General features: G+C 46.5%; 1 protein-coding gene across 1 annotated transcript in view; it reads right to left on the reverse strand.

The window, feature by feature from the left end:
• The window catches only part of VPS13D (vacuolar protein sorting 13 homolog D), a 3,263,180-nt gene that overhangs the window by 531,274 nt on the left and 2,718,616 nt on the right, over nucleotides 1-13,290 (reverse strand). The window contains exon 56 of the mRNA XM_069610908.1: nucleotides 5,856-6,019. Within this exon, the coding sequence (XP_069467009.1) occupies nucleotides 5,856-6,019 (164 nt within the window). The remainder of the gene's footprint in view (nucleotides 1-5,855; nucleotides 6,020-13,290) is intronic.

The following is a 13,290-nucleotide window of genomic DNA, read 5'->3' on the forward strand; positions in this document are numbered from 1 at the left end:
CCTCATCAAACCTAGATTTACAGATCAGCCACCAGCATCAGAAAATGAAAATCACAGACACCAGTCAGATTAGAGATTACAAACAAGGTTAAAATAATTAGGGTTTGAGTGTGCTGTTGTGCGGCTACAATATGACCGCTGCCTGATGGAGCTTGTATCCAGAAACTAAAGTATCCTTAATCATCCGACTCTAATGTGGCTGTTACACAGTAAACAACATCAGCAGCAGTGGCACCATTAATGCAAGCGGCACCGTTTGATATATCCTGCAACCCGATTGTTGCCCATTTCGGAATTCGGAACCCTGTGATCTCCTCTCCGGCCTCCTGGCGGCTTTTCTTCGGTGCTGGTTCTCATCTTCATCCCACGGCGCGGCTGTGCGTCGACCCCGGCCAGGAGCACTCTGATCCTGTTCTCAACCCTGTTCTGATCGGATCATCTCCGATCCTCCCCAGGGGTCTTGCTGGATGAGCGCTTTCGCACTCCGGACATCACTCCGATTACACCTCCTTCTCCTAATTACTGACAACAATAACCTGATGCTGACACAGCCTGGTCTAGAGGTATTGCCACTACTGTGGGGAGCACTGCATCTCTTGTGTCGACTCCTGCAGACCCTGGCATCCTGAAGCTACTGTGTGCCTTGACCTTGGTATCCTGCCGTAAAATAGTACAGACAACCTGTAGGCTAAAATTGAGACACTTACATGCAAAGTGGAAACTTCAGCAATCCAGATCGAAAAGCTGTGCGGTCGCATGCCGGCTGCTGAGCAGCGTATTGGGGACAACGAGGACAGAGTGGCTTCTCTACAGTGAGAGGTGGTGTCCCTGCAACAATCAGTGAAGCGTGTGTAGGCAAAAACCGATGATCTCGAGGGGAGATCGCGTGGGAACAATATCCATATCATGTGGGTTCCTGAGTCCACTCAGATCGACAACATGAAATTGTTGGTAGATAAACTTTTAATGGAAATGCTTGACCATCCCCCGATATCTAATATAGTTGAAAGGGCACATCGCTCCCTCGCCCCAAAGCAACCCCGGGTGCACCAGAAAGACTCATCATTGCCAGAATACTTAATTACAGGTCTGCACAAGATAAAGGTGAACTTCGATATGGCTACTCAATCATCCGGCTATTTCCTGACTTCAACCCACAGGTACAGGAGCAGAGGAAATAGGTTCAGGTGGTTAAAAATAAACTCAGGAAAAAAGGGGTCCGCTACATTATGCCTTTCCCTGCTGAGCTCCGGATAGTCTACAATGTTTCTTTTTAACCAACCCTGCCTCAGCTGACCCCAACCCTGCCCCAGCCATCCGGTTTGCCTCCGAGTTATCAGATCCTACTGACGCCCCAAGAGACCCTAACTGCTGAAACCAATACTTGCTCCTCTTATTGCATTGCTGTCTGGCCCTCATGAGGGGTCTTTCCCCCTAACCACTTCTGTTGGGTCAACATTTCACACCTACATAACTGATATTTTTAAGGTCTCCCCTCGCGACTGTGTTTTTTGAGAGGGACCCTGCCTACTCCAAGACAGGGGACTCATAATCCAGTTGCTGGTACTCCGAGTTGTGCGGCCGTGGCCAGGTCCCTATTGGCGCAGCCACGGCGTCTTGTTCACCATTGGTCTGGGATTAACTGGTGGGGTAATATGGCGGTATGCTGGTGTTTCTGGCGTGGGTGGGGAGGCAGGGTTGGGGTTGTTGTTTTGGGTTTATGGTGCTTACATGATTGCAGTTACCTAATTCAGACATGTACGGTACAGGGTTGTACTATTTGTTTATGTCCCCACACCTCCAGATATGAATAATCTTACCCACAAGAGGCGATTCCCTAAATGTAATGTACTGGAATATAAGTGGGGTCACTAATGGGAAGACATTTCATCTGGCGATTAATCAAACAAAGCTGCATAAGATTAATGGGCTCTGTTTGCAAGAAACTCACCTGCCCAAGGGCGGAGCGCTCCCACTGGATAGAGGCTCGGGCGTGCATAGATATGGGTCTTCGTGCTCATCACAATCCAGAGGGGTTGCAATATATATATACATCAGTCATGGGTATTCAGCTTACACAATAAAATAAGTGATGAGCAAGGACAATATATCTTTCTCGCTGGTGAACTTCTAGGGTTGAAAATTCTGTTCATAAACATATATGCTCCTAATGTCGATACACCAGACTTTCCAAAACTGTGCGGATTTAATTCCCCAATTGCCTACACACGAAATAGCAAGGGTCGGGGACTTTAACCTAGCGTTGTCCCACGACTTGGATCGCTCAACCACAACGCAAATGACAGTTCCAAGAGCGGCCACCGCTTGGGGAGACATAGCAAAATCATTCTGTCTGACAGATGTATGGAGACATATGCACCGGGACGCCACAGAGCTCTCATTCTATTCGGGAGCCCATGGCAGTGCCACCAGAATAGATTGTATCATGTTTACCACTACCCTGGTCGGTGCACCACAACACTCTGGGATGCTACCCAGGACCCTTTCTGACCACTCCCCAGTCCTGGCGACTATTGCAACTACTAATGCAGTGCCACATACTCCATGATGCCTTGGAGGATGTTGTGTTCCGGGAGGGAGTCCTGGGGGACATTCAGGAATACTTTCAGATTAACGCAGATTCCGTCCCGGACTATAGAACAGTCTGGGAGGCCTTGAAGTTGTTCATTATAGTAAACTATATTCATCCCAATTAACGGTTTCCCAGGAGGAAATTAGATCTTACCTCGTCCAGGTGGGCCTAGGGTGGATTGACCCTGCACAGGCGGACCTGCTGAATCAACCTCCCTCTGAGGAAGAGATCCGTAAACTAATCCAGGAGCTTCCTAGCAGCAAGGTACCCGGCCTGGATGGCATTTCTGGAGAGTTCCTACAAAGAATACGCCAACATTCTTGCCCCTCACCTTTGTCGCATTTATGAATTCTCAATGTCTGCCGGCCAGCTCCCTAAGTCCACCAGGACCGCCATGGTCAGACTCCTGTTAAACCCTAATAAAGACCCTCGCTGCTCTGCTTCATACAGGCCCCTCTAGTTGATCAACACGGACAATAAAATTCTCGCTAAACTACTTGCCAATTGACTCCTCCCTCATATGAATGCCCTGGTACTCCCTGGCCAGGCCGGGTTCATCCTAGGTAGATCCACGAAAACAATTTATGAAGACTGTTTTCTCTGATGAATAATATCAAAGTTGAGGTCCCATCGCGGTTGCGGCCCTCGACGCAGAGAAGGCCTTCAACTCCACTGAATGACCTTTTCTCTTTGAAATCCTACGCAGATGCCGTCTTGGAATTCACTATATACAGTGGATTCGATTGCTATGCACTACCCCACGAGCCATGATATTTACGCTTCAGAAAGCATTTTTCCCTCCAGAGGTACGAGACAAGGGTGCCCCTTCTCCCCCATCCCCTTTGACCCAACGGTCGAACCTCTTGCCTGCGCCATTAGGGAATTCCACTCTCATAGGGGAGTTAAGATCTACTCACATATTTCAACTATCTCCCTCTATGCAGATGACATGCTTTTGTATATCAAGATTCCCAGACAAAACTTGCAGATGTTAGTGCAGGAAATCTCAGTATTTGGGGGCTTCTCGGGATTACGAATTAAATGGTCTAAGTTTGAGATATTGCCCCTCACCTCAACGATAGGCCCAACAGATATTGGAACAGATTTTCGATGGTGCCCTGAGGGAATGAGTTATCTGGGTATTATGGTGTTCACCTCAGTGCCTAAACTATTTGAAGACCATTACCTGGCCACCCTTGAGCTGGTGGATCGCAAGGTTGACATCTGGGTCCGTCTCCCGCTTTACCAGGCTGCACGGCTAGCTCTGGCCAAGATGTTTGTAGTTCCTAACAAGCTATATATTTTTAATACCGTGCCCTTGATTCCTCCCACCTGGTTTTGGAAACGTGCTTGATCATGGATGTCAAAATTGGACTGGGCGGGGGAAGGGAAGGGGGCGGGGGGAGGGGAACAAGCGAGGATCGCACTAGTTATCCTGACGCTGTCATACGAGGCCGGGGGTTTAGACTACCCAGATCTGTTTGTGTACTATCTTGCCTCCCAGATCGAGCATGCCATATAGTGGTGGCACCCCGTCACGGAACCATCAAACATTAAAATTGAAAAAGCCATTGCTTGGCTAGATGACCTTAGGGGAATGCTGTGGGGCACACCCACACAACCAAGGGAGAGGTACAGCCAATTGATGCTACTCGTTGGGTGTGGGACCAGGCCTGCTCAGGGGTTGAAAGGGGGGGTAACTACCACACTGACTTTGCACTGTTCTCTCTGTCCATGGCATAGAACTCACACATGAAGTTCTCTTTAAAACACAATTCGATTAATTGGCAGTCAGCTCACTGGGGGATGTGGTTCATGAGGGAAGGTGTATCCAGTGGGACGCCCTTGAGAGCCGTGGCTCCTTGTATGCCGTCTCCATGCGGTTATATTTCAGGTTATGATAGACTCTCTGGAGGAAGTGGGATGAATTCCCTGTAGTGCCTGCCCCTTCGCCATTGGCCAGTTTGTGATCACCACCCGCCCACCAAACGAACTGGGGTGGTATCTACTCTATATAAAATGATCAAAACCCTTTGGCCATTCCCCCGAATGTCATTTAAGGCCAAATGGGAAAGGTCACTGGACACGTTCCCTACAGAGACGCAATGGCAGGTGATTGGTAAATGACCCAGAGGATATCCCTGAACTCTAGGCATCGCCTAATGTAGTTCACATTTCTTCATCAGACCTACCACTCCCCCACCCAACTTCAAAAATACTACCTCCCCTGAGAGATCAGACGCATGCCCACTTTTTAAGGTTGTCCCTGCTAATTATATGCACATGGTTTGGAACTGTAGGCATATTCGGTCCTTTTGGCAAGGGGTCTATAGGACAATGGTCGGAATGGTTCCCGACTGTCCACATGACAATCCTGTGGCCTGGCTACTGCCGTATTTTGATGTCCCAACTAAGGTAGAGAAGAAACATTTAGCCATGGCGTCCGCCGTGGCCAGGGCCCTAATAGCCAAAACATGGAAGAAATCCAGACCTCCCTCGATGAAAGAATGGATGCATATGATGAAAATCTGTGAAAGCTGGAAGATCTTATATTTTGCCTCTCTACCAAACAGTGTTAGACCAGTCGATTTTTGGGCGCCTTTAGGGTATGTCCTTGGTGGCGATGACCCAGTCCCGCAGGGGTGAACCCTGGATGAACTAGAGTGTCCTGGACACTGTAATGTAAACCGGAGCCACCATCAATGATACTCCATGGACGGACACCCATGCCTGCCATCAATGTCCAACAGAATGTGTGTGAGGCTCGATATGCACTACTATGATTGTCCTGGTTCTTTGTTCTTTCTTTTTTATTTCTCTTGCACATACATTAATATCATATACTGTATGTAATAGTAACTGCACCTGTAGGTTGGACAGATATTTTGTTTTGGAGGGTTAGAGAGGGGGCATGGGACTAGGTAAGTATATGTTGTTTACTTATATTGTCAAAAACTTGAATACAAAAGTGATTAAAAAAATTATAATAATAATTAGGGTTCAGAAATTGCTGACTTCTAATGAGCCTGGAAATCTATAAAAGTAATAACCATAGTATATAATTCCAGGGTCCTTGTTCATGGCAATGGGACACATTTACATTAAGCAATATCACAGGAAACATTTGTTTACAGAGCCATTTCAAAGTAAATATCTAAAACATCAAATGAAATGTTAACCACCAACAGTAGATTATCAATATATGGTCTTTTGGACATTATCGAAGCATTAGCTTGATACTGTTATATGTATTTTAATGTACCTGTTATCAGTAACAGCAGCCAACCCTGCAATGTCCAATACCAAGGACGAATCAACAGAACGAGAGTTTGACATTTTGTTTGGATTGTGAGGAGCAGATGAACCTTCATGGCACAGCATTCCACTGCCTGACATTCGCCAAAGTTGTGAACGTTTTCCTGGCTCCTGCAATAAAGCATAGGCACACACTTAAATGATCAGATCCCAAAAAAGTACACCTTAGAAACTATGGTTTAACATTTACATAAACGTGAGCATATTTACCCACTGATGATTACTTTACAGTTTCCTTGACACACAAAGATCTGTCTAGAATCATGGGGCATTTTTGGCTGGGCAGTAAGAGGGAAACGGGGAAACGAGTCTTTCCTAGTATGTCTCATTCATAATAGACCTCAGAAAATCTATTTAAGCATACACCAGAAGAGTACAATAACACATAATATGCCTTATGTACCGACCCAGTAAAATAGCTTAAGCACTTCAAGCCAGACCTTTTAGATGCTTTATAAAGCTTGCACAAGATCCAAGTAAGTTGCAGGCCCCAATGGGAAAATTATTCCCTGAGACAAAAGATTTATTTAGACCGGACTAGGAAAGTGCAGCGCAAGCTCAAAGCTGTTCAGGCCAAAGCTAGCTAAGTAGCAACCGCAGGCAAAGCCTATGCATTTCACAGCATAAACCCACAATTACAAAAACATATCCCAGACATTGAACATTCCTCAACAAACCAAACAGGCAATGGCTTGGTCATCAAACATTCAAGAATAGTGAAGCACTAAGTTATCAGTTACAAGAAGTCAACATGGTTTTGTCCTCATGGAGGTGATAGCAGATGCTATCTAGATTTCAGGGATATTGGCCATCTACCTACAGGGAGAGCCATCTGCACGTACAGATCCTGATTCCCGCATTCTGGGAATCCCAGAGGCCCACTGGCAACAGAAGCCAGTAGTCAGACTGAGGAAATGACCAGCAGAGGCAGCCAAGGTCCAGGTGGTGAGATTTAGTTGTGCAAGGGATAATGCAGTGCATCATGTGCTGGCTGTTGAAGTGAGCTCAGAAAACCACAGGGAACCACTCTGCCTCTGCATTGCGGCATCCGGGTGAGTGGAGAGGCTGTCACCAGGCTGCAGAAGGGTAATCTTTCAGGACTGCCCCCTTGCATGGCCAAAAACCCTTCTTTACATCTGTTGTAGCCCCCTGGCTGGGGAAATGGTGGCATCAGCTCACTGAGATTGTAAAGCGTACATTGTGTTGAGGTGTAAGCATCTGTTCTCAATTACCTGCTAACGTGCAGTCTCGGCCTTGAGGCTCCAATCTTGTTGGGCCTCACTGGATCCAGGGAACTGCTTGTAAGCAGGGCCAATTAGCATCTCACCTGACTTGGAGAACACAGAGGGACTTCCTTTCAGTTGAATCATGCTTGCATCACTCAACCTTATGTTTTGGGTTGAGAGCTGAACAAGTGGTCTTGTTTCTCCTCTGGTTTCCTAGATCCAAGCAGATGTATCTATTGTGGTACTATCCGTATTCTGCCGGTCTGTTTGCATGGACTTGTGCATGAAGTGTAGCTGTGAGCTGGCTTGTGTACTTCAATCCCTGTGATGGGTGGGCTGGGAGAAATAGTCCAAACAAAGAGGTGACTGGCTGCACTAAATCAAATCTGCAGCCCGCTGGATTTGTACAGATAGTCTTCAAAGCCAACCAGCTATTGCCTTACGCTGTACATCCTGGTGCACAATGTGGTAGTCTGATTGTCAGCAGCCAAAAATCAATTAGGAAAGCAGCAACAGGAATACCTTAGCTCCCCTTTAACTGGCTAGGCCAGGAATATGCAATCTTTGGCTCTCCAGCATAGTCAATGTTGAGGGTTCATGGGAGTGGTAGTGCAAAACATCTGGAGAGCCACAGGTTGCAGACCTCTGTGCTGGGGAAATGTCCTTTGATCATTCAGGTGGCATAAAGGCCCAGTAACCCACCAATGTCAAATCTAGGTTTGAAGACTGAGGTTTCTGGAACGAATCAAAAAATAGATGCACTGGATGGAAAGTACAGCATATTGAATCAAGGCATGACAAAGTGCAAGAGACTGTCTCCAAAGCTCACCTGCAATAAAGGCATTAAGAAGTAAAGAAGCTCCTGAAGGGGATCACTGCCAAGAATGAAGACGCCATGGGAAGCCTTGCTGTAAACGTGGGGTCTCCCAAGTTAGCACCAGTGAGTAATATTTGAGACTCTGGGGGAAGACTAGATTCAGGACATGTTTGGTACCTCGTAGCTCTTATTATTGTTTGTTCAGAGAAAGGGCTAACAGATCTCTGTCCCTGAAGTCAGTTTCAGGGTCTGCTACCCATCCCATATTCGTAGGACTCTTGAATTAGAGAGTGAGGGTTGTAATGCTCCAAATGGCGAGAAAAGCAGGATGATTCATGCAGCCCCTGATTTCTATCTCCAGTCTGGGCCAGGGATTGTGCTTTCCCTGCCAAGTCCAGGGACAGACAACTACCCGCACACGCCAGGCAAGCTCAGAAGGAATGGGCGTATTGCAACCCGCAAATAGATTTGTAGTCAAACAGGAGATGGACTAAGCCAGGAGTCTTTACCTTACTCCACTCCAATGGAAAACAGACAACCAGGTGATGTTTTAGGGATCCCAACAGGGACACCTCAATTTATAAAAACACAAACTCCATTTCAAATTAAACATTGCTAATCCTTCCCTCCTAACACTACTACCCTTCTATGTTCCCTGATCTCATCTTGTGCGTGGCTCGTGTAACAGTAATGGCCTTAGCTGGCTCTCCCCCCCACACTCACTGCTGCGCCTTTGGCAACTTTCAGTTCTTTCTGGTTGGCCCCAAGCCATGGGGTGGCGCCATGATCAACGCCGCAACCACAGCCCTTTTCGATTTTCTTGGCAAGCCCCATTTCATGGAAGGCTGCCCATAATCACTGCCAAGGCCCTGCACTGTTATCCCTTCAGGTGGCTTCCCCATTGTCAGGGGTATCGCTGCCCTCATCACCGGTGCACTGTGAGGCCTCACAGCCACGACCCATTTCTTCATTGCACTTGAGTCGCACAAGGGGCGGGTACACTCTCCCCCCGGAGCTCCAGGCGGGTGCCAGAACTCCCTCCTTCACCCTGGCCGCCGACTTCTCACCACTGTTCCACTCAACAGGGAAGGGCAAGCTTCCTTGGCTTCTCCTCTCTTCACCTAGGCAGCCTACCATGGCAATCCAGGACTTTCCTTCACCCCCTCTTCACCTCCCGGCCGCAACTGGTATACGCGGCCTGGGAGGACTTCTCTTCGGGCCCGCCTCACCTGACCACTAGGCAGGCTGACAAGGGGCACGGCCAAATAAGCCAGTTTGGGCCTCCCTAAACACCCAGTCGGTCTGGACGTCTCTGCTGTTCTTCACCCAGACCACCATGCTCAAACATTCTTGGCATTTCGCAAAGGACCTGTCTACCCTGGCCCCCACGGGCGAGCTGATAGCTATGATGGCCTGGTGGCACAAATGGGCCGGTATTCAAAGTCTTTCCAGCCCTAAGGGGCCACTCAAGATCATGGCCCCCCAGTGATCCGCTAAAACATGCTGCTGCTTGTCTTTCTTTTCTCTCATTCGCCACATACATTTCTTCCTTTTTTTAACTGTTTCGTTTTGGAATCCAGTCTCCCCTGTCCAGTACATTCTTTGGCATGGGATCTCCAGCCTTCAACTTTTTTCTCTTTCAACATCCCATCCAGTCCCGTGGTTAGCTGGATGGTTCAGTCCAGATAGGGTCCCTCAATAAACAAACAATACACAAACACTAAAAATGCATTGTACTCCTACACCATGGTGTCTTGTGTCTATATTTCCCTTAGGGGACAAGCACGCATCCCCACCTAGCCGGGCCCAATTTGGGCCACAGGGTACAATTGGTATCCAGTGACATTACTGAATATGCCATAACAAAAAACATTTTTAACAAATCTTTATTACCGAATAAATACAGAATTTAAATTAAATATATTTGTGGGTAGTGGTAAGAGGTTAAAACGGGTGGGGGGAGGAGGGTGGTGGGGTTATAAACAAAGGGAAAGTGGGGGGAACCCCCCAAATAAAAGAAATGAACAATTTGGCATTGTATTTATTCAGTAAAAAGGTTTTAGTTATGTTTTAATTTGTTAAAGTTAAAATCACATTGAACCGTTACAATTCAGTTTGAAGGTTCTATTATTGCGTGTCAAGTAAGAGCCCAGCCAATGGCAGATCAGGTACTACACACTATATCGGGCAAGGCTTCAGATTATCCGCAAGGGCAAAACACATTTGTCTCCCCATGCAAAGTATCCACACGGATGGCAGCGGAACAGCAATTGCCTATGATCTGGGCATCGTCAGCCCTGGGGTTACTCTGTGGCTTGGTCATCCCAGGCACATTCCATGCTTGGCTCATCTATGGAATATACTCTTTAAGGGTCAGACGAAACACTTGCATCACTGAAATTTGATTGGGATGGAAATATACTAAGTCATTTTCATCAACTGCCCAGTGTGATAGATTGATGTATTCAAAGTTCATTTGGGGTTTTGTGGTGTGCTGGAGTATCACTGGTAGTCTGGGATGGTGATCAATATCAAAAGGAGAGGAGAGAAGGTGGGCACTGTTGCGAGTCGCAATACAAGCATTTCATGGTTATAATTCATTGGGCTTCATTTTAAATTTTTTCACAAGCTCGGAAATTGGCACTTTTAGTTACAGAAAGTCACGTTACATCTGGAAAGACATTGACATGGCAGCAATGCTTGAATCCCACTGTGGGAAGACAGATGAAAGACTCGGACCAAAGGACATAGGTTTCAAGTCTATTTATTTAACTTAAAGAAAATGCTTCACCAACGCTATTGCTATAGGGAGATTCCTTGTCTAACAAACTAAACTAAAGTCAGTCCAAATGAAAATAGTCCTCTGTCCAAACCTATCAACTAACTGGCCCAATTACTTCTCAAAACGTAACTAGAATAGTTTGAGTACCCTGTACTCTTGTGCTTCTTGAAAATGTCTCTCCAGGTATTCCAGGGACCTTTCCCTCGATAAAGTTCCAGCGTTCCACTAGTTTAACAGTTCTTCCTTAATATCCAGTTCTTGTCAATCACTCCATGGTTCCCAATGTTCTTCACAACTTCATGCAACACAACAAGTCTTAAATTCCCGGGAAAACATAATGTCTGTTTTTAGGTGGAGGGATATTTCCCTGATCCCTCTTCTCCACGTATATGGTTTTTTTTATTACATTCATAAACAGGTTGCCTATATGCTTCCCATTTCTTTTCTCGGGATATATTGGTTTGCTTGGCTTTGTGGTGTGAATATGCTTTCTTTTCCTCCCACTGTCTCTCTCTTCTTTCCAAGTACTTTTTATCTTGAAGAGTCTGCCCCACGTTACGTGGGACTCTTTAAAGTGGTTCCCCCAGGCATTTCCCTCATCTTCTATGGAGACAATCAGTTGTTGCTTTATACTTGTCTGGACGTTCTCACTACTCTCCACTTGCTCGCTGGGAACAAAGTTGTTGCTTCAGTTCTGCGGTTCAGTGTGATATTCATATCTGCTCAGCTCTCTTCCCCTGGTCTTCGATGTCGGTCACAGGCTACTGGCCCACCATGTTCGTGGCATATTCATGCCTCCCGGTAGCTATTGGCGTGCTTCGCCATTCCTTCTCTGATCTGGCCCCACTTCAGGTCTGCACAGTGGCGTCTTCCCCCGACTATCGCTTCCTTCCACACCACCTCTGGCTCCACAATACAGCACGGCTCCGCACCTCATTGGCATTGGTATGTCAGAGTATTGCTTCTGCCTGTGTTCTCTCTACCTCGCCTCCAGTGTCAGTGGCACTTTATTCATGTAGCTGAAATGAGAGGGGAGCGGATCGCTCGTCACAGGATGTTAAACTCATAGAAAGTTCAACATTCTTTGATCCACTGTTCCACTGAAAAACAAAAAGGTTGTAGATCCGAAAACCATCTCATAACCCAAGCATGGAAATATTTTCACGGGCTCATCCAGGTTAGTCGAGAATAATCCGTCACCAGTCTAACTGTTCTTCCGGTTAGATAATAGCGATGGAAGACTACTGCCCACTTGAAAGCCAAAGCCTCCAACTTGACGGTGGTGTAGGACTGGTGTCTTGGAAATAATGTCCTGCTTGTAAATAGGACAGGGTTTTCTAGTCCATCATGCTCCTGGGAAAGTACTGCCCCAAACGTCTGTTTGAAGGATTAACTCCGTTAAAATTGGGCATTTTTATCACAGGTACCTGACAGAGTGTTTGTTTTTTGCCCGCCTTCCCCCAGATAAGCTTTTGTGGCATGGAGTTTTTTAGTTTATCCGTGTGACCAGCGGCTAAGGTGAAGCAGTTACGGATAAACCTGGGATAATATTCGGTCAGTCCGAGGAAGGCTCAGAGATCCTGTTTTGTATAGGGAACGGGGGTTGCTTGTGCGGCCTGAGGTATTAGCCCAGTTCCTATAAAGTATCCTAGATATTTCACTGCTGATTTCGCTAGGTGACATTTTTTGGGATTTGCTTGCAGACCTGCTTTCCTCAAGGAGCAAGTGATTTCATATGAGTAGCGCAGATGTTCTGCGCAGTGTTACTGTGTATAACGTTGTCGTCTAGATAGGCCTCTGCACAGTCTATATAAGGTCTCCGTACTCAGTCTATTAATCATTAGAAAGTGGTGGGGCCAACAACCCAAAGGGAAGGATTTTAAACTAAAATAACCCCTGGGGTGTGGACAAACCTGTTTTCTCCTTACCAGTTGGGTTCACGGGGACTTGCCAATGTCCCTTTGTTAAGTCTAAGATCGATATGCATCTGTCTGATCCTAGTTTCTCGATGAGCTTGTCTATACTTGGCATATAATAATTAAATAAATCAAGATCAAATAGCATTTTTGAAAATCTATGCAGAACCCACAACTTTTAGCAGGTGTTGCTACCAAAACTGTAGGTGAGGACCAAGGACTCTCTGAGGGTTCGATTATACACACCTTCAGCATGGAGAAGAGTTCCTCCTTGTTGTACGTGCGATCCACACTCTGAATCTAACCACGGAAGCCGCATGTAGACAACCCTACCACCTTGATTGGTACGAGATGCCTACTTTTTATACAAAGGCCACATCGAGGAAACCAATGGGGAGGTGGGGAATAGGGTTAGGAAGAGGTTGTGGATAGGCACGGGGAAGTAGGAAATCCAGAAAGAGGGTTAGGGAAACATGTATAGGAGTGGATGTTGCAGAGGAAGAAACACTAACACTGCAATCGTAAACCTGCTCACTTATCTATGCAATATACCACCTTAAACGTAACTCTTGCTCCCGCATAAACACACTAATACTCCTTGATGCTACACATGTTCTGCTTAACACTTTTTACATATCACC

This window comes from Ambystoma mexicanum, chromosome 8 (assembly GCF_040938575.1).
Source record: "Ambystoma mexicanum isolate Mex_15411 chromosome 8, UKY_AmexF1_1, whole genome shotgun sequence".
Classification (NCBI taxonomy): Eukaryota; Metazoa; Chordata; class Amphibia; order Caudata; family Ambystomatidae; genus Ambystoma; species Ambystoma mexicanum.